This window comes from Gossypium raimondii, chromosome 13 (assembly GCF_025698545.1).
Source record: "Gossypium raimondii isolate GPD5lz chromosome 13, ASM2569854v1, whole genome shotgun sequence".
In the NCBI taxonomy this organism is placed as follows: Eukaryota; Viridiplantae; Streptophyta; class Magnoliopsida; order Malvales; family Malvaceae; genus Gossypium; species Gossypium raimondii.
Genome location: NC_068577.1, coordinates 309883 through 331446, shown reverse-complemented (window position 1 = coordinate 331446; position 21564 = coordinate 309883). Strand labels below are relative to the sequence as shown.

The 21564-nt window shown below is 34.1% G+C and overlaps 2 protein-coding genes across 7 annotated transcripts; both read left to right on the top strand.

Moving 5' to 3' along the window:
* The first annotated feature begins 323 nt into the window (after positions 1-323).
* On the top strand, positions 324-5648 carry LOC105782693 (transcription factor TGA2). Of its 6 annotated transcripts, none has more exons than XM_012607610.2 (11): positions 324-548; positions 1479-1551; positions 1633-1763; positions 1863-2060; positions 2213-2290; positions 2364-2423; positions 2546-2623; positions 2709-2760; positions 3669-3940; positions 4148-4396; positions 5286-5648. In XM_012607610.2, exons 3-11 carry the CDS (start codon positions 1647-1649, stop codon positions 5430-5432), a joined length of 1251 nt encoding a protein of 416 aa, XP_012463064.1. In that variant the 5' UTR covers positions 324-548; positions 1479-1551; positions 1633-1646; the 3' UTR covers positions 5433-5648. The 6 variants fall into 6 exon arrangements, with proteins under 6 accessions (XP_012463064.1, XP_012463061.1, XP_012463065.1 ...); XM_012607607.2 differs by having other exon boundaries at positions 1626-1763; XM_012607613.2 differs by having other exon boundaries at positions 327-548; positions 1687-1763.
* A 3415-nt stretch (positions 5649-9063) lies between these two features.
* LOC105782692 (dolichyl-diphosphooligosaccharide--protein glycosyltransferase subunit STT3B) lies at positions 9064-14707 on the top strand. Its single transcript, XM_012607606.2, has 6 exons — positions 9064-10025; positions 10218-10754; positions 12649-13103; positions 13533-13655; positions 13749-13808; positions 14241-14707. Exons 1-6 carry the CDS (start codon positions 9174-9176, stop codon positions 14368-14370), a joined length of 2157 nt encoding a protein of 718 aa, XP_012463060.1. The 5' UTR covers positions 9064-9173; the 3' UTR covers positions 14371-14707.
* Positions 14708-21564: the final 6857 nt, after the last annotated feature.

The window sequence follows — 21564 nt, the reverse complement described above, 5'->3', positions numbered from 1 at the left end:
TTATTTTCTATCAATCATATGCCACGTCATATGATGACAATCTAATCAAAATTGTAAATTGACAAGTTTTGACAGAAAATACTTACGATCTTAATGTTTGGAATGTGATTTTTAAATAAAAAAATAGTAAACTTTTAAGTATAGGGACTAAATCTAAAAGTTGCTCAAAGTATAGGGACTAACAGCATATGCAAACCGGAGACAGAAATCCAAAGCTAATTTTCTTACAGAAACAGTGTAGAAAAGCATAGCTGTATTCTTTACTCTGTCTGTATCTCTGCGCTATTTACAGTGACAACAGAAGGAAAAAAAATACACAAAAAAACCCAAAAAGTAAAGTCAATGTGACCCACTAAAAATAGTACTCCTTAATCGAAAAGGCAAAATTAAAGAACCATTAGCTCTCGGGAAGTGGAACTATTTCTCAGTGGACGTCTACAGATTGGAATATCATTATCCAAAGTAATTACTGATATTAATACTTTCAATTTCAAAGTCTTCAATTTTCATATTCGTCCTCATCATCATCCTCCTCAAAATTTCACCAGGTGAGTTTTGTCGTCCTTAAACTTTTCTGTTTTAAAGTTATCATTTTGGATTACAATCATGAAAGTTGACTAATTTTTACTCTTTTACTTTGGAAAAGTTGAAACTTTTTATGCATTTTGATTTTTTTTAATTGATTTTGGTTTCTGGGTATGATTTTGTTTTGGCGGTCAATTTGGATTTTTTAAGGGTTTCTCTAATTTGGGTTTTTGATTTTTTATGTAATTTTAGGTTGCTGCAAATTTAGTCCGTTACACTTATTATTTGGTTTTGGTTTTTGAAAGAGTTTGCTATATATGAAGCTGTGTTCTTTGATACATTTACTTTTGAGCTCATAGAGTGTGAAGAGGCCTAGAAATACTTGCCCAAAGAGCACACTTGTTAGTGACTTTTGTTACATGGTATTGGTGTTAAACAGGGTTATGAGTCCTCAAAAAAGTTTGAAATTATCTTCAAATACCCTTCAAGAAGTTCCTTTTTTTTAGTATAGTCTTCTAAATTGTTAGCTAGTGCTTTTATGGTATTTAGGAGTTTTGCTTGTTCCATGGCATTGATGGGCAATATGTTTTAAATTTAATCTGTGGAAGGCCACGGTGTTTGTATTCTTTGCTTGGATGTTCGGTTTTCGATAGTCTACCTTTGCAAATCTTGATTTGCTTCTTCGTAGAAATGTGAGACTGAGGTTGTATTTGGAAATGTCTCCATTTTCTATTTTCCGTTTTCCTATGTTCGATGTTGAGTTGTATGTTATTCATCTATGTTTGATGTGTATGAGGATATGACCCTCCAAGGTTCCTCCAAATACACGAAAAAACTTATAACTGATTGAACATACCCATTTAGATACATACGTGCATCTAACAGTTACACCTGAGTCAATCGCAAAGTGTAGTGTGGTGGTTGCTAACCTCTTCCCTTAACCACATGGTTAGGGGTTCGATCCCTGCTCATGGGAATAGAGCACATTTCGAGGCCAGCTGTTTACGTCTTCTGAGAGCATCCACGGTGAGGGAATTAGTCACTGCTTCATAACCTTCTGTAAATTCCCTCTTTATTCTTTTCAGTTTACAATTTCACAGCTTTTAGAATTGAGGGTGTGGATGGCAAACCTTTATCTCGGCTTTACATGTGGCAATGCAGACAGTGCGTTTAATTCTGCAAAAGCAAGTGGCCAACCATTTCCTACCGACCGCAGCTATATTGGCACTTTGGATAAGGTGGATTTTGTTTCTCTTATAACTTAATGAGCAAGTAATCTATTTGTTGTATCATGTATGCTCAGTTATTTATTTTACTCTCTTTATCGCCTGAAACAGACTCCAAATTCATTTACTATAAATCCATCTGCCCTCCGAGTCGAATCTCAGGGATTGCACTTGGAAAGAGGTCAACAGACAGGTCCAGTCTCCATATCTAGGGGTCATACAGAAAACTGGGGGGAATCCGATATGGCTGATGCTAGTCCGAGGACTGATATCTCAACAGATGCAGAAACAGATGAAAAAAATCTGAGGGTATAGCTTTTATTGATCTTATTTTAAATTCAGTCCCAAGTAGAGCACATTGTTATTTGATCCATGTATCTAAGATCTTGTAGTGGGACAAGTTTTGTATGTTGTAATTGTTGCTGTTCTTGCCGGTCTCAGATTTTATTGCTTTTGTGCAGTTTGATAGTGAAAAACTGAATGCTGCTGTTGCAGCTTCCGATTCAAGTGACCGATCAAAGAGTAATTTGGATCAAAAGGTTAGACACTTCATTATTAGCATGGATAATAGCTTGGTCATATTGGTGATTTTTGGTTGATAATATTCTACAGATTCTTCGCAGACTTGCTCAAAATCGTGAGGCTGCAAGAAAAAGCCGGTTGAGGAAGAAAGTATGTCTTTTCCCTTTAAAGTTAATGCATGGTAGATGACACGAGTCTTCTATGGTATTTTGGGGATTTTGTAGATTTAATTTCCTATATTGAGGCATATTATCCTTTTTCTCCATTTGTAGGCATATGTGCAACAGCTGGAGAGCAGTCGTTTGAAGTTGACACAACTTGAGCAGGAGCTCCAGCGGGCACGACAGCAGGTTAGCTTGGTCCTTCATCGCAGGCACTGTGTACTCAGTTATTTATTCATGCATGTATTATTTATGATGCTGCCTTTCCCTGTAGGGTATCTTCATATCAAGCTCGGGAGATCAAAGTCATTCATTGGGTGGAAATGGTAATATTATTTATTTCCATCATGTTGTATGCAATTGGTGCTTCCCCTACCTTCTCTTGAGCACTTACGTTTACGGTTAAAATAAGTTCTTTGTAGATTACATAAAATTGAATTTATTCGTTTCAGAATAAAAATACCATATACTAGACATGGGTTCCATTAATGCATGACTAGATAAGTGCTAGTAAAAAAAGGGCAGGCCAGTGCCCAAGGCTTTTTCCGGGAATATATAGATATACACCCCTACCATGCTATGTAGGGACGCTGCATGTTGTCCCCCATTTTGTTACATCGCATGCGTATCATGAAATTGTTTGGTAAAAAGGCATCTCCAGTCCCTCTCAAATTCGATATTGAGCAAATTGGTCCATCTCAAAAAAATTACAGCAATTTAGTCCTTTCAATTTTGAAAGTGTGCAAATAAGGACAATTGATCATGATGTTAATGTTTTTGGTCAATTATACATAATTTTGATTGATATAATAATGAATTTAGCCCTCAAAGTTTATCCATTCTATTAATTTGGTCTTCATTTAACAAATTTAACCTGGAACATTTGTGTAAATGCGTAAAACTTGAGGTTAAATTTGTTGATTCTTTTTAGATCTAAGGCCAAATTGACAAAATGTAAACATTGAGGGCTAAATTTGTTATTATACCAATCAAAATTATGTATAATTGATGTAAGAAATTAGTGTCGTGATAATTGTCCTTAGTTGCTTACTTTCAAAACTGACAGGGAGTAAATTGCTCTGATTTTTTTAAGAAGGATTAATTTGCTCAATTTCAAAATTTGAAGGGACTGGAAAGGTCTTTTTACCAAATTGTCAAATGCTTGGAGTGTGATGGTGGAGGTTATGTATTTATCAGTTTCACTATTTGTTTCGGTCATTTCTTTTCTTTGTAGGTGCCATGACATTTGATGTAGAATATGGAAGGTGGCTTGAAGAGCACAATCGACAAATTAATGAGTTGAGAATGGCAGTAAATTCTCATGCAGGCGATGCAGAACTTCGTATTATTGTTGACGGTGTTATGGCTCACTATGACGAAATTTTTAGGCTGAAGAGCAACGTAGCTAAGGCAGATGTTTTCCATTTGTTATCAGGCATGTGGAAGACACCTGCCGAGAGGTGTTTCTTGTGGCTTGGTGGTTTTCGGTCATCTGAGCTTCTAAAGGTAAGGCCATATGAATTTTTTAGGCACGTGTTCCTCGGATCTTTTCTTGCCCCGTATGACTGCCATGCTCATGTATTATGCATAACTCTGATTCATGTACTTTTTTATATAGTGTCAGTAACTCAATATCTTCCTGACCTCGTATTACTTAAATATTTTGTTTTCTTTATAATTTGTCATCTTAGAATTGAATGTTTATGCATGTAGCTTCTTGTAAACCAATTGGAGCCTTTGACAGAGCAACAGTTGGTGGGAGTTAGCAACTTGCAACAATCTTCCCAGCAGGCTGAAGATGCATTATCACAAGGTATGGAAGCATTGCAGCAGTCTCTGTCCGAGACATTGTCCACTGGATCCTTAGGCTCTTCCGGCTCAACTGGGAATGTAGCAAACTATATGGGTCAAATGGCCATGGCCATGGGAAAGCTAGGAACTCTTGAGGGTTTTATTTGTCAGGTAATGCCTTTTCTTTTCTCTTCCATCCCTTTTTTGCCCATTATTTGAAACTTTTTGGAGAAGGCATTGAACCGGTAATGATGATCTCGGTAATTAGTTTAAATGAGAACGGGAAACTTTGAAGATTTTCTCGAGTCACTTGAAGTTTTCTGTAGATAATATGAGGGTAAACTATATTGGTAGTCACTCAACTATTAATAAATTTCTGTTTTGGTCACCTAACAATGAAAAGTTACAAAATGGTTACCCAACTTTAATACTCAGCATTCATACATTGTGTCAATTTAGTCTCGATTCTGAAAAAATTAACCCTTAATATTTACACATTTTTTAATTGTCTTTTTTGCAATTTTGCTTTTCTTTGTGACATTGAAGGTTAGTTTTAAAAGAATAATAAAATTATGAAAATTATCATCTTGGATTTTCATGTGCTTTCATTTTGGTATATTTTCTTTATCAAATTTAGCTTTTAAGTGAATGTCACAAAGAAAAGCAAAATTGTAAAAGACCAAATTACACATTGTGTAAATGTTGAGGGTTAAATTTTTTAGAATCAAGACCAAATTGACATAATGTATGAATATTGAGGGTTAAAAGTTGCTATTATGTCAATTTTAAAAGTTGCATCATCATCTTTTTGTTTGTTATTTAATGAATGGTGACCAAAAAGGAAAAAAAAATCGAATAGTTGGATGATTATTTTGTAACTTTTCATAATCGAGTGATCAAAAAAGAAAGTTATCAATTGTTGGGTGACTACAAGTGTAGTTTAAACTGAGACACTGATCTGTTGGTATTACTTTAATGTGGAGGGGAAGTTTCTTGAACCCTTATATTGCGTCTTCTTTCGCTTTTGGGTCATTGTTTACTAATACGTTAGTATTATCAGGCGGACAATCTACGGCAGCAAACCCTACAACAAATGCACCGGATATTGACAACTCGCCAGTCTGCTCGTGCACTTCTTGCGATACATGATTACTTCTCCAGATTACGAGCTCTTAGTTCCCTCTGGCTTGCTCGACCAAGAGAGTGAAACTCTCCCGTCACCCGGTAACATTCGATCCTTTTCTAGTTTCTTTTCAGTAGTAATCCTTCCCATAATGTATATGTGTATGGTAGGTGTTTAGTCTTCCTTGTATTGCCTGTTGTAAAATGAGTATTAGATTATGAGCAGTTTCTCCAAACACAAAATTTGTAGCTATATATTTTCAAAATCAATCATATCATCAGTAGCTACCTTTGTAGACCAGATTTTGAATGCCCCTTACTCATTTGGATTGTCCTCCTTTAACCCTTGATCCATGTGTTTTTTATGGAACAACTTTTTATAAATCAATCATCTTTTTTGCTTCGTAAAATACATCTGTACATATGTCGATTGAGTCTTAACTCGATTGGCATGCACATTTTATGAGTTTGGGAGGGTACGATGAGATTTAAAAAAAAAAAAAAAATTTATACATACATGCTAACATAAGCGTCGAGATTAAATTACTTTTCCACCTTCCTAACCTCAATGGCCTTGAAAATAATTTTATTTACATTTTAGGCTAACATATACGCCCATGGACATAGAATTCCAGGTTAAAAAGATTATGAAAATTAATAATAAATAGCCGTATTTTGAGAAATAATAAAAATTATAATACTAAAATAGAAACCCTATTATTTCTAAATGTAAATTTGTAATTTTCTTTTTAAAAGTAGTGTATATTTATTAGACCTGTCCATGGGCCGGGCGGCCCGGCCCGTCCTGATGGCCCGCCCAAAATATGGGAGGATTCGGGTAAAAATATAAGCCCGAAATATGGGCTTGGGCAAAAAATGAGGCCCGTTTAAAAAATGGGCTGGGCCTCGGGCACCACTTTTTGGGTCCGGGCTTGGCCCGGCCCAAATATAATAAATATATATTTTTTATTTTTATTTTTTAATTTTAAAATACTTTTAAAATATTTTTTTATTTTTTATTTTTAAAATAATTTTTTAATGTTTATTAAAAAATGGGCTGGGTCGGGCCGGGCTTGGGCTTATGATTTTTTTCGGGCTGGGCCTGGGCAAAATTTTAGGCCCATATTTCGGGCCAGGCCGGGCTTGGTCCTAGGAGGCAGGCCGAAATTTTTTTTGGGCCCGGCCTGAACCCGACTCGGCCCATGGACAGGTCTAATATGTATTTTCACGATACAATTTCTGAATTATATTTGTTTTCTTGATGTATGTATTTCTTATTTTGATATTTTTTTGAAAGGTAAATTTATTAATTCATTCAATAAATGAAATTATATAATTCAAGAAAAAAATAACAAATACTCGTTGTAAATGGTGAATGATAAGTTCTATCATCACAATAAAGGTTTTAATAGAACATTATGACACGTTGATAGTTTGTTTTGTTATAACTTAAGCACGACATATCTGGAGTAATTGTAAGCACTTAATACGATAAAAAAATTAGCATTGGATAGTCTGAAGCGGCGAGCAAAAATCGACAAAAGAAACGAGCATTTACCAACTTAGAGAGGACAATAGTAAAATTGCCCCTAAAATCACTTGTAAAATTAAGATTACGTGCATAAGACTAAAAATTGTGTTACAAGAGCAAACAAAAGCTTTCAAAAATGAAAACTTATTAAACAATGAAAAAACAAATAAAAAAACATATAAAACCTAAGCCTACACAGGTTTAAATTTACTTGTAAATAATTTATTATTCTGAAATGTTCTCAAAATATAAATAGATTAAGAAGCTGACAAAGAGCTATTTACTTTCTTAAAAAAAATTATTAGTGGTAAATGAATGAAAAGAAGAATGGAAGAAAGAGTTGGTGGGATGGAGAAAAAGGTGGGAGATAATTAGCCTGAAGACTTGCATTGTCGCTGAGCAAAACAAAAGAAGAAACAAAGGATTTGGAGAAAAAAAGTTAAGTTTTTAAGGTTTTTATACTACATTTGAACTATCATTTTCATTTCATTTTTTTCTTAAAATTTTTAGTGTCCAATAAGAGTGGGCCATGTGTTACATTCTCATGGTATCTTTTTTCTTTTAAGGGTAAATGAGGATGAAAATGATAATTCAAGTGCTAAAATAAAATAAAAAATTAAATAACAAACTGGAAAAACAATTATAATTCAACAAACCAAATTATAAGTAACAATTTTTTTCCATGTGTTATAGAAAAAAAATTATGAATTTAGTTAGGAAATAAAGATTTAAGGGTTTAAGGCTTTCAACTTTCGAGAAATCAATTAAGTCTAGAGGTGCTCATGGGCCGGGCGGCCCGGCCCGGCCCGACGGCCCGCCCGAAATATGAGAGGGTTTGGGTAAAAATATAGGCCCAAAATATGGGCTTGGGCAACAAAACGAGGCCCGTTTAGAAAACAGGTCGGGCCTCGGGCACCACTTTTTTGGCCCGGGATCGGCCCGATATAATAAATATATTTATTTTTAAATTTTTTTAATTTTAAAATATTTTCTTATTATTTTTTAATTTTAAAATATTTTTAAAATATTTTTAAATTTTTTTAATTTTAAAATATTTTTAAAATACTTTTTTTTTAATTTTTAAAATAATTTTTTAGTATTTATTAAAAAAATGGGCCGGGCCAGACCGGGCCCAGGCTTATGATTTTTTCTTGGGCCGGGCCTGGGCAAAATTTCAGGCCCATATTTCGGGCCGGGTCAAAATTTTTTATGGGCCCGGCACGGCCCATGAGCACCTCTACTTAAATTAAGTCCTCACATTTTTTTTTGAACTCAATTGGTTGTTGGACATGTAAAAATATACTCAAGTAGTCTTTTGACCATTAACTTTAATAAATTTTTTGTTATTTTCATCACATTTCACATTTCAGTGTAAGTGATATTTATGATTTTTTAAAAATTTAAAATATATTAAAAAATTATAAAATTATTATAAAGTTACAAAAAAATAATTTTTTTTTCGAAAGTAGAATTCATTAATAAGAGGCAAAAACAAAAGCAGACCTTAACATTATCCGAATATTAATCTCAAGCTAAAAGATTTAGGCCGTACACCCAATCCTATGCACTTAGCGTTATTGGTATTGGTATTGGACATGGAACGGTCCAAATCTAAAAAACACTGAAGAAAGTGGGGAGTCTTCCCACGTTTGACGAAATGTATAGAATAAGGTCACTTGCGCAAGTTTTTGAGCCGCATTATCGACTGTTAGCCGTATCCACCGAAAGGACAAACGCTGAAAACACAAACTCAGTGAAGCACATTCCTAAAGGATGACACCAAATTCAGAAAGATGTAGCTTTGACGAAATAAGAGCCATGATAACAGCTTGACAGTCAGATTGAGAGTAGTTCACGAATAGCTATAAGCTCAGCCATACCAGGCTTCAAAATACTAGGAAGCAAACTCGAGAAACCGTGAATGAAGCTTCCGTTATGGGCGAACGATGAAGCACCATTGGAATGAAAAACAGCGGTACCGACGTTACACTTAACCCAACCCCTACTCGATGGAATCCATTGATCACGACCATAAACAATCAGTATTTGAAGTTAAGTGACCAAAACGTAAATTTATTAATAGTTTAGTGACCTTAGGTAAAAATTTCCCTTTTATTAATTACCCAAAAAGGGCTTTGACTTTTAGAGCAGTTCGATAAGAACTACGTCAACTACAAAGTATAGTATATCTCAAAACACTCCCTTCCATTTGCTGAATCTTCACCACATTTCCCCCATTTTCATGACATGATCTTCTAAAACAATCCAAAACCCAAAATCTGCAGCAACCCAACGATGTCGAACTCTTCCACATCAGATCTCCTCAAACCTTTCAAACTCAAAACAAAGCAACAAGAACTCCTTATCCGAGTCTCAATCCTCTGTCTTGTTTACATCTTAGCCTTCATTACCCGTCTCTTCTCTGTCCTCCGTTATGAATCCATGATCCATGAATTCGACCCTTACTTCAACTACCGTACTACCCTGTATCTTACCCAACATGGTTTCTACGATTTCTGGAACTGGTTCGACTATGAAAGCTGGTACCCTTTAGGCCGAATCGTGGGTGGTACTCTTTACCCTGGTCTCATGGTCACCGCCGCCCTCATTTATCGCCTCCTTCATTTCCTTCGTTTCGCAGTCCATATACGTGAAGTCTGTGTTTTAACGGCTCCGTTTTTCGCTTCGAATACGACCCTTGTTGCTTATTTCTTTGGGAAAGAAATTTGGGATTCTGGGGCTGGGCTTGTTGCTGCGATTTTGATTGCTGTTTGTCCTGGTTACATATCTAGGTCCGTAGCTGGCTCTTATGATAATGAAGGAGTTGCCATTTTCGCTTTGCTTTTCACGTTTTATTTGTTCGTGAAGGCGGTTAATAAGGGTTCTTTGGCTTGGGGTTTAGCTTCGGCTTTTGGTTATTTTTACATGGTTTCAGCTTGGGGAGGATACGTTTTTATTATTAACTTAATCCCACTTTATGTATTGGTGCTTTTGATAACTGGGAGGTATTCCATGAGGCTATATGTTGCTTATAATTGTATGTATATTTTGGGAATGTTGCTGGCAATGCAGATTCGATTTGTTGGGTTTCAACATGTACAATCTGGTGAACATATGGCTGCCATGGGTGTCTTCTTCTTGATGCAGGTTTTGCACATTATATCAAAGCTTCATTTCTTTTTAGTCTCTTCAAATGTACTTGTGGTAGTATTTTAGTAGTTTTAAGACTTTAAGCAATTAGTGCTTGAAAATGGGGGGAAATTTGTCTTTAGTAATATGAAGTTAGTGGTAAGCTGGAAATAAAAACATTCATTTAGTTCATTTGGACTACTTGTGCAGGTTTTCTACTTTTTGGATTGGGTGAAGCACATGCTTAGTGACACGAAATTGTTTCAAGAGTTTTTGAGTATCACTGTGACCTGTGCAGTAGCTGCGGGAGGTATTGCTTTGGGAGTAGGCATGGCATCTGGCTATATTTCACCATGGACAGGAAGGTTTTACTCTTTGTTGGATCCAACCTATGCGAAGGATCACATCCCCATTATTGCATCTGTCTCTGAGCATCAGCCAACAGCATGGTCATCTTTCATGTTTGATTTCCATATCCTGCTTTTCCTTTTCCCAGCTGGTCTTTACTTTTGCTTCAAACGGTTGTCAGATGCCACTATATTTATTGTCATGTATGGTCTCACAAGCATGTATTTTGCTGGTGTCATGGTTCGGTTGATTCTTGTTGCTACACCTGCAGTTTGCCTTATTAGTGCTATTGCTGTTTCTGCCACTGTGAAGAATTTGACTGTTCTGTTGAGGTCAAAGAACAAGGTTGCCCAGATTGGTTCCACTAAAGGAACTAGCAGTGCAAAGGCCTCTTCTAAGGTTATCCTTTCCTGCCATTGTCTCTCTATTTCTCTTCCCTTCCTCTGATATTTTGCTTGTTTGTCTCTTGTAATGCATGTAAAATTAGTAATGCTTTAGTTTTACTGTTATGATATCTCTCCCTCAGTTGTTTGACATGAATATGCCTGCTTTTCCCTTAGATTTGAGTTTATGCTACTGAAATAACAATGCTTGTGGTCCTTTGTCTAAGAAAAAAAGACCCAGAACACTGACATTTGTAGTAATAAGAATTGGTTTTAATGCACTTTCTTTGCTAACTAGTAAGGGTCCATTGTTTTTTTCATTTATTATTATTATTATTGTTATTACTCTGTTTACAGAATGGCTTTGTAATGCATTGATGATAATGACTTATTTTAGACATTATTGTTGAATTAGCCAGTTATTCTGCCTTTTTCCGGCATATTCAGTAGCATCATTTAGTTACTTTGGACATTTAATGAACTTTTCTTAGAGAGTTTCTATCATTTTCTAATGTTACGTGTGAAATGAGAGAACTTGATTAGGAAGCTTGTTGTTACTAATGTAAGGCCTAATAATCCCACTAAGCTGTTTGTGGGAGCTCTTTCCATCAATTACTGCATTTTTATTGTGATTTTGAAATCACAGCTTACAGACAATCCGGCGAAAGGCCCGAAGTAGCTTCTATTAGTTCTGATTCCTATTTTTTATTTAACGTTTTTGTATCTTTTACCAAGTTATTTTGGAAATATCTATTTTGCTCAAAGCTCCAAAATAGAAGAAGGTCCTTTGCCGATTCCTCCTGCACTTTTCTATTTCTTGCTTCTCCTTTCCATCCCAGTGTGACATTACGCTTTCAGTGTTATAGGGTAGAAGTTATGTAAATCAAAATCACTTAGATTTTGTGCCATAAAAGATTATGGAAAGAGTTTCATTAATGGCACTAATTAAGGACATTCTAGATATTTATAATTGATCCATTGGTTTACTTTTCTCTGGATTTTGTAGTAAGGTGACTAATGGAATATAAATTCTGACAACTATTTCCTTCTATTTTAGTTAACTTCCATATTTTGGTGATTGAGTACGTCACAGTTGGTAGCTTATTTAAAGGTTTCTTTAGTTTTGAACTTGCTTTTCTTTACATATATATAATTAAAACAGGGAAGCTGGATTGAACTTATATTTGCCGCATGCTTAAATGATATTTATTTATATTGTTTTGTGGATCAATTTTGTAGAGAACTCGAGTTCTTTATTTATTGCTTTTAAAGTAATATTCTCTCTAATAAGCTTATGAGCTAACTAGTATTATTTGGATTCCTAAGTTCATGATAATATGGTTGAGAAACATGGATAACAGATGCCTCTGCTCTTGCATCAAAAGTTAGTTATCTGTTTCTTCCATGTCTTATATATTTTGTCTTATGAATCATTCTCACTCTAGATTAGGAAGTAAAATGAAGTACTTAGTGTCAACTAAGTTGATCTGAGTGTTTCCTCTGGAAGCCATTTCTGAACCATACTTTGCCATAATGACTCTTTTTCATAAAGAATCCTTCTGATCAACAGCAAACTTCCAACTCCATTTAGCAAGTAATGCTTTATTTTTAATAATCAGATAACTGTTTCTTAAATCAAGCAGCAGCTTTTGCCCCAAATTAATGGCCATTGACTGTCATTTGTTTTCTTAGTCTCTTGAAAAAGCTTCTAAAACATTGAATTCCAGTTTTTGTATTAATGCCTTGTGGCTTCTGATTCATCATATGCAGTTTTATATATACATGTCCTAATGGTTTTTGGACCGCTAGAAGAGTTTTGAGAAAATGCATGGAGTTTATGTTTCTAGGTCCTTTTGGTTTGTTTGCAAGTGTACCCTATAAATAACCAATCTTGTTTATTTTCCAAATAGGCTTCACTCGATCAATCCCAGCCTTTCCAGAAAAATGGAGCTATGGCATTGCTCTTTGGTGCTTTTTACTTGCTCAGTAGGTATGCTACCCACTGTACATGGGTCACTTCAGAGGCTTATTCATCTCCTTCAATTGTGCTGGCTGCAAGAGGTGCTCATGGGAATAGAGTTATCTTTGATGATTATCGTGAGGCATACTTTTGGCTTCGGCAAAATACTCCCCCGGATGCTAAGGTGATGTCTTGGTGGGATTACGGGTATCAAATCACTGCCATGGGAAACAGAACTGTTATTGTTGATAACAACACTTGGAATAATACACATATTGCTACTGTGGGGCGTGCAATGTCATCTTATGAAGACGAGGCATATGAGATAATAAGATCACTTGATGTGGATTATGTTTTAGTTGTCTTCGGAGGTGTTACGGGTTATTCATCTGATGATATTAACAAGTAAGATTGGAAATCATTTTCGCCTATTCCATTCATTATTTTTGTCTATCTGCAAAACATTAGGCCTTGTGAAAGATGCATTGAATGGTTCATTGTTCTTGATTTTTTGCTTTAACATTCGCACTATTCATATTTGGATAGTTGAGCATGCTCATGTTAGACATGTATCTGTATTTGGCACTCATCCCCAAGTCCGGGTATTGTAGATGTCTGGTGTGCCTAACATAAGAGATTGTATAAAAATCTGCCCAACATGAGCTGAGAAAGATGAAAAAAGAATAGGAAGCCATATCTGTTATTAACTATACATGCCACCATCTAGAATTTGAAAATCATTGTCAATGGTCATTTGTCTAGACAATATTTACATTTAAGTTTATAATCTATACTAATGTAATTGTATTCGAATTACATTTTATTGTGAAACAGATTTTTGTGGATGGTGAGAATTGGAGGTGGAGTATTCCCCGTAATCAAGGAACCTGATTACCTCGTTAATGGGGAATATCGCGTTGACAAAGGTGCAGCTCCTAAGATGTTGAACTGCCTCATGTAAGTTCTCAGATGGTTTATATTCATACTTTAGCACTCTCTAATGCCTCTGTGTTCTAAATTCTTCATGCATATACGTACTTATGTGATTAGGTACAAGCTATCGTACTATCGGTTCGGAGAGATGATGACAGAATATGGCAAACCTCCCGGGTAAGTTGGCATTTTCAACTTGCTTGTACTAAAATATCAAATATGCACACAATATAGGTAAAAGCAACATGTAGGCTAGTTAGATTGCATTTTACCCCTCTACTTAAGAAATGAGAAAATTAGTCCCTATACATTAGATTAAAGAGCAAATAAGTCTTTTTGTTAAAATTCCATCCATTTCTGCTGTTGAAAATTGGACCTTGTACGTCAATATGAGGTGCACATGGCACGTCATATGTCACTGGTTATTCTGTCAGCCACGTTAGTTTTAACAGAATAAATAGATAAAATTTTTAACGGAAAGGACCAATTTACTCTTTAATTTAATGTATATGGATTAAATTGCCCATGGTACTTTACCACACAATACATGTCTATTATAGTTACATTGCTAAAAAAAAAAATACCCACAATTGCTTCTTGATACGGCAGCTATGATCGAGCTCGAGGTGTTGAAATCGGGAATAAAGACATTAAACTAGAACACTTGGAAGAGGCATTTACGACGTCTAACTGGATAGTTCGTATTTATAAAGTTAAACCACCAAATAATAGGTGGTAAGGCTTTACTGATCTTGAAAAGGACATGGTAATTGTAATTGTACTTGAGTTTTTGAGTTTGAACCTTGAATTATAGATTAGCTGTAGCAATGAGTTATATTTTTCTTGAAACTGAGTTGGTGACAATGTTCAAGGCTCTTAGGTTTTCTAGATTTTTTTTTTTTGAAGATTCTAGAACCCCATTTTTGCAGATTTGATAGTATTCAGTTATTTGGTTGTTATGCTTCATAACTTTCTATGAAAGGTTAGGAAATGCATTGAATTATCTTTTTGGTATTGTTCGGAGTTCATGGCTGCTTCTCTCAATAATATCATCTTCAAAGTTTGAATTTGCGTTTTTTTTGGAGTGCAATGTGTTTTGTCCTGTATTCAACACTTACTGGTCGGAAATGCATTAATGTAGGATGACTTTATATTGATTTAATTTTTTTTAATATTTTACATGTGTATTTATATTATGTTTCAACTTAGAACAACATAACTTGCAACTCAGTTAATGTTTACAAAACATCTATAATTTGAACCAAACAAAAAAGTTGTATAGTTAAATTGTCATCATAATCAACTCATAGCAGGGGCTGATAATTCAAGCTCTTTTAATTTATTTTTATTGAAATTCAGTTAGAGCCATTTAAACAACTTGGAACATTGGAAACAAAATTATCATAAACTAAGCCAGACGACAAAGTATACACAAGATCCGTGGATTGACAGTTGGAATTGTAGTTAAAGTATTAAGACTTATGTTGAAGTTTTTAGTTGAAATTGTATGTTCAAGTATAATCTATATTTAATTATATGTGTTTGAGGATTAAATTGATAGAATGTGTAAGTATTGAAAACTAAATGTGTTATTATACCGATTAACAAAGGCCATGTCTATCACTTCCACTAACCGAGTGACCAAAATAGGAATGATCTAAAACATTAGTGATTAAATTAAAATTTTCATAGTTGAGTGACTAATTCCAAAATTTACCTATAAAAAATTCCTAGATCTTTTGGGTTTTTCTTTTATATAAAATAATAATATAATAGTATAGATTATATTCTTGAATTATATAAACAAAATAAAATCCGTTAATAGGGTAAAATTAAAAAGAAAAAAGAGCTTGAGATGTAAGGGTCAATTACCTTTTTCTTTAAACATACAAATATACTTAGCTAAATCATGTGGTAAGCATTTTTCTGAACTTGGAAGAATAAAACCCACCAACTAAAATTTCTTTCCTCATTAAAGTCTATGCTGTCTTCTAAAGCTATTAGCAAATTAGCAATTAGCTGTGACCAAAGGTCATATGGATTAACTCGAGATTTACTTCAACTTTTTCTATCTTTCATGTTCATTTTACAGTTTGTGTTTGGGGTTTCTCCAAACAATGTTGTCTCTAAGGTTTGACTTTGTGTTCTCTTCTTAAAAGTGCTATTATACCTACATTGCAAACTCCAATACGTGCCCCTTGTGAAGCTTAACACGTGTCCTCCTGCGAAGAGTCGACCCTCTAGCGAATCATGCGTATCCACCTCACTAGAGGCGAACCTCATATAGTACCCACCTTTGCCAAACATATGTGAGGTGCACGTGAGGAAGCCCAGAATCATTGATTACTAACTATTCTAAGACGTCACATCATAAGATGTTACATTACCATCACCGTTAATCTGACTAGTTATAAAGTACAATTTAACGTATTGTCATTACACCCAACACTTATTAGTGATCAACATAATCAATTTTAAAATTTAAATATCAACACCTACAATCATTTATTTCACTCTTTAATTGTGTCTAAGTAGATTTTTTTCTAATTATAAAATAGATTTGTTCATTGTGCATAATCTCTATTTTAATACTAATTTCTACTTTAATCTAATAAGAAAAGAAATAATCAAACCACAAAAGGAGAAAAGCTATAAAGGAGAATGCAGGAGTGGTTTAAGGAGATTCAATTTGGAAGGAGATAAAGAGATCATCTTTGACCAAAACTTTTTTTTGAATGAGGTTTAATAATTGAAGGCTTTTTGGTCAGGAAATTAACTCAAAACCCTTCTTTTTTTCAAGTAAGCAATGAGGGAAACAAGTGCTTTGCTATGCTTTAAATAAATGTCACCTCAATTTCTTTTTTTAATCCTCTTTTCATTAAAAAGTGGAATACATAAAATGTGGAAAATAAAAGAGCCTTTGGATTTTTGCATTGCAACAAAAAAGATTGGTATTATTATTTGGTTGGAAAGGCTACCTAGAGTTATGAAGAACTTTTAGCTTAAATAACCATCAAGATGGAGGAAAAGAATGGTAACATGAGTGGATGTTGAAAGGGTTTTCTTTATCCAAAAAATACAAAAAAAGAGAGCTATTTTACTTGGCTGAATTGAATAGGTCTTTATGCCAAGTTTCCAACATTTGAAGAACCAAATGGAAATATGATACCCAAAATTTTATTCACTTTTCCTTTTCTTTTTAAACGTAGCTAACAAATGTCGGGTGTAATGATGAGTACATTGTACTCTCAAGAAGAGAACCCAAGTTCAAACTTTAGAGATAACATTATTAAGAGAGACAACCGTGAATTTCGGACTAAAATGAACACAGGAAATAAAAAAAAAAAACCAATAATTCTTGAGTTGGTTCTTTAAACCATCCATTAGAAGTCAATTAGCCAATATTATAGCTCGAAATGACTACTAAAAAAAGAGAAACGTTCAAGCATGAGAACTTTGATATTGGATGTAATAAAAGATTGATCATTCTCAACAAGTTCTAAACTTGACTAAGACTGCCCTAAAAAATAAGTACTTCTCTACATTAGAGGATCGATAGTTTATTATGGGCCATTATCTCTTGCAAAAACTATTTTCTTGAATGGTAGAGCTATCTCTTTCAAGAGAAAGTTCAATGAATTTTTATTTAATCACTTGTATAATTTTCCAATCCACTTGGCTACATGGTGAAGGTTAGCTTGAAGTTTATGGAACTTTAATTTTGATGCTTTCTTTAATTCTTGACAATATGTTGGTTGCTTTGACCAAAGGGGATTTACATAAATTATATAGGCGACATAGATATATAGTCTTAAACGAATGATAAGAAAGTAGATGTAAAAGGAGAAAAAAAGAGAAAGCAAGGAAGTGGATCATTTTTTTTTCATTTTAGGGTAAATTGCATCTAAGGTCACTAAACTATTAGTAATTTTACGTTTTGGTCACTCAACTTCAAAAAGTTACAAAATGATCATTGGACTATTCAAAACTTTTCATTTAAGTCACTAAACTATTCAGAAGTTTTTGTTAAATTTTGGGGGGCCAAAATTATATTGTCTATATCTTTATAATTTTTAAAGGATTAAATCAATTTTTATAATTTTTAGGGGGCTAAAGTACAATTTTACCTTTACTAATTTAAAATTTTTAAAAATTTAAAGGGCCAAAATGATAAAATTTCTATTTTAGGGGGGTCGAGGCCCTGCGTGTTTGTGTTCTAAATTTGTGGTTTCCACACACATACAAGTGTAATAGGATTTCTAGTTTATATTGTTTTTTATGAATATATTTGACATAATTATGTTTTTCACCCATATTGTGGGTGTGCCATAATCTAATGTCTTATATGGTTCGAATTAATTCCATATAAATTAATATATATTTAACTACCTCTTAAGTTTTAATTCAGTTGGTACTGTTGCTATTGTAGCTGTAGAGGCCCAATTTAGCCCGGGCCCAAACAGAAACCAAACAAAAAAAAAACCAAAAACAAATCAAAAGTCCAATTACAAAACATGTCAGCCCAAATTACAAGGCCGAATTTAAAAAAAACCCTAAGACCCAATTACAGGCCCACAACCTAAACATTTTTCAGTAAAAACCAAAAACCCTAAAGCCCCTGTGCCGCTGCCCTTGGCCATGTCAGCACGCTCCTCGTCTCGAGGCCTGATGTGCCTTTGCCTCCGTTTCACCAAAATGGCAAAGGGCAGGCTTCTTTCCTCTCTGTTGACCCTCCACCGCCACCTGTAAAGAGAAAAAAAAAAGACAGAAGTAGAAACAACAAGAAAACAGCGAAGAAAATGCAAAAACAAATAAAAATAATAACAAACAATATGTAACTCATGACTATAAAGGCCAATACCACAAATTGTAAGTTTTTTTTATAGAAAATACAAAAAAAAGCATCAAGTTTCAAAAAGGTAGTATTTTTTTATCTTCTGATTTTTACTTTCGAAGCAAATAAAATATAATAAAAAAATTAAACCTTACTTGCCTTTTCGCCTTCGCGCCACAGTCAGTGTCCCCTCCGGTCTGAGAGGCAGTCGAATCCCTGGGGATTCGGCCAAGGCCGCGGCGAAGGGCATCGTGAGTTGAAAGGTCTTCCCTTTTTTTGAGAGTTTTGCCTTGAATCTAGAATGTTTGACTCCAAATTGAGGTTCTAGGCTAAAAGGGGGTTTAAAAGGGATTTTGGGAGTTGTCGGCGGTCGGTGGCCACGACGGGGGTCCGACGGTTCTTGGCCGGATGGGGAATGGCTTTCAGAGAAAAAAAAGAGGGTTTTCATTTTTTTTAAACTAAGCTGAAATGATTTTTTTTTCGGATTTTTAACTTAAATAGGGGTCAGAACGACATTGTTCTGGCCTGAGTCCATAAATCCCAAAACGACGTCGTTTTGAATCAGGACTCGACGACCCGACCTGAACCGCACAAGATTCGCGTGTTTTTGATATGGGGGTCTATTTATTCTGTTCGTCCTTTCACTTTTGCCGCTGGTTTCAATTTAGTCCTGTTTCTTTTTTATTTTTTAATTTTTACCCTATAATTTTGATTTTGTTTCGTTTCGGTCCCTCCTGAAACGGCGCGTTTTTGGGACTGGGAATAATTTCCCATCTAGTCCTTGTTCCTTTTCGTGCGTTTTATTTTGGTCCTTCATTTTGCTTTTTTTATTTACAATTTAGCCCTTAATTTTATTTAATTTCGACCCTTTATAGATTTCTTTTTATATATTATTTATTTATTTATTTATCTATTTATTATCTCTTACCCTTTTATATATTTAAAAATTATGACGTTTATATTTCCTTTATTTATGCACTTGTTGTTCGTATTATCATCATCATCATCATCATTATTTATTTTTCCTATTATTATTTAATTAGTATTAGAATTAGTAATTATAATTCGATTATTGCCATTGTTATTATTTGGTGTTTTATTATTACTATAGTTATATCATCGTCATTTACTATAGTATGATATTTTTATTTTTGTATATCATTGTTTCATTTTTATGCGCTATCATTTTATTTTGCTATAACCATGTCATGAATCGTGTTTAAACATACTTACGCATTTTCATGCTATGCCCAAACAAGTTAAATATGCATTGTTTTAGATGTTACATTCGTTTTACTCGATACATAAAAAAAAAAGGGAAAATTTTCAAAATCAAGACAATGTTCTATATTTGGGAGATTTGAGAAGTTGTGCCCTAACTCACGGGGTTCAATTTTCTTTTGTAACCTAGATAACCGAATATCTTTTTTAAAACTAAAACATATGTGATTTAAATAATAATTTTAAAAATGAGCAAGCTTACCTTCGAGGACTCGAGATGTCGTGACCTAATTTACAGGACATGACATTTTCATTTTGATTATCTCAAGATAAGAAGGCCTTTTGCATATGTTTTAATTTATTTAAGTGATTAAAAAAATATCATCATGCAAGGTAGGATTGTGTTTAAATTCTCTTCAAATTTTCAAACTCTCGACACTAAGACATAAATTAATCAAATAGGTACCAATTTTGGGCGTTACGAGGGTGCTAATCCTTCCTCGTGCGTAATCGACTCCCGAACCCATTTCCGGGATTTGTAGACCAAAATTATTGTTTTAGTAAATCAAACTTTTATTAAAATAATCAAATTACAAGGTGATCCGATCACACCTAATAAAAGATTGGTTGCGACTCCCATCTTCGTTCATTTTTAAATAAAAGTCGATATAAAAAAGAGGGTCTCGACAGTAACAATTAAAAGGTCATGGGTTTAAGCATATTTGAGTGTGTATTATCATCTGATTTAAGAGTATAGTGAAAGTATATAGTGAATTGAACTAGGAAAATTGAAGCAAAAATGTTGGAAAGGGTTAGTGTATACGCAATTGAATTACTATTTCTCATACAAAGTGCATCTTATTGATTTATATTCCAACATATATGAATCTTAATATTTACAAAAATATACCTAACTATACCCAAATTGTGACTTGTTTTAAACAAAAGAAAAAGAAACTTGTATAACTATATATTTGATGGGCTTTTCCTACTTCCATGAGCCAATGCCCTTACGTAAACATGAAGTGAAAAAATTTGAGGGAATCCCCTCAACCAAGAAACTCCAACCTCCTGTTACAAGGAATTACTATTAAGTTGCACAATATATCATGAAGGAAAATCTCTCAAAAATGAATCCATTGTCTCAAAGGTTATGTATACAGCAATGGCTAAACATTAAGACTTCTTCTTAGAAGGATCCATGATCAAATTTTGGTTAGGAAAAGGAAAGGGTCAAGTTAAGAAACAACCAAATATATAGATACAATTAAGTGGCTATTACGTGCGCTTATGTGCGTTCGGACTCATATTGTTTATATTGTTGCATCAATAACGATACCACTCAAATTAAGATTCAGTACAAAAACTTGGTACGGGTCCTAAATTAATTATCTTATCAACATGTAAACTAGCACTTTTGATAATACCACCTTTAATTATACAATAAATTTAAAAAATAATAATTCAATTATTATAAAATATGTATTAAAATATTTTAAAACCAAATCATTATGAATCACTAAAATGAAAAAAAATTAGATTAAATTATTTATCACGGTGTTGTTATCAATCTTGAGTCAATGTTGAGTTAACTTGAGCTATCTTGGAGGGGCTACGTATAGCATGGGAGAAAGGGTTTCGTCAGTTAGAGGTTGAGAGTGATAATGCTCTGCCGATGGAGATGATTGCAAAGGGAGGAGCAGCTGATAGTCAACTGATGGAACTATGCTCTATTCATCGAATGTTGCGTTGTGACTGAAAGATTTGTTTTCGTCATATCTCAAGAACTCACAATGCAGTTGCTGATCATATGGCTAAGGTTATGCTGACAAGATTCATTGAGGTCCAAGTATTTGAAGGTCAACCTTATTCTGTGCG

Coding starts and splice junctions, on each gene's coding strand:
- LOC105782692 (XM_012607606.2), top strand. CDS start 9,174: ATGTCGAACTCTTCCACATCAGATCTCCTCAAACCTTTCAAACTCAAA. Junction 10,026..10,217: donor GTGTCTTCTTCTTGATGCAG/GTTTTGCACATT, acceptor CTACTTGTGCAG/GTTTTCTACTTTTTGGATTG. Junction 13,656..13,748: donor AAGATGTTGAACTGCCTCAT/GTAAGTTCTCAG, acceptor TTATGTGATTAG/GTACAAGCTATCGTACTATC.
- LOC105782693 (XM_052626688.1), top strand. CDS start 1,471: ATGGTTAGGGGTTCGATCCCTGCTCATGGGAATAGAGCACATTTCGAG. Junction 3,941..4,147: donor GGTCATCTGAGCTTCTAAAG/GTAAGGCCATAT, acceptor TTATGCATGTAG/CTTCTTGTAAACCAATTGGA. Junction 4,397..5,285: donor TTGAGGGTTTTATTTGTCAG/GTAATGCCTTTT, acceptor TAGTATTATCAG/GCGGACAATCTACGGCAGCA.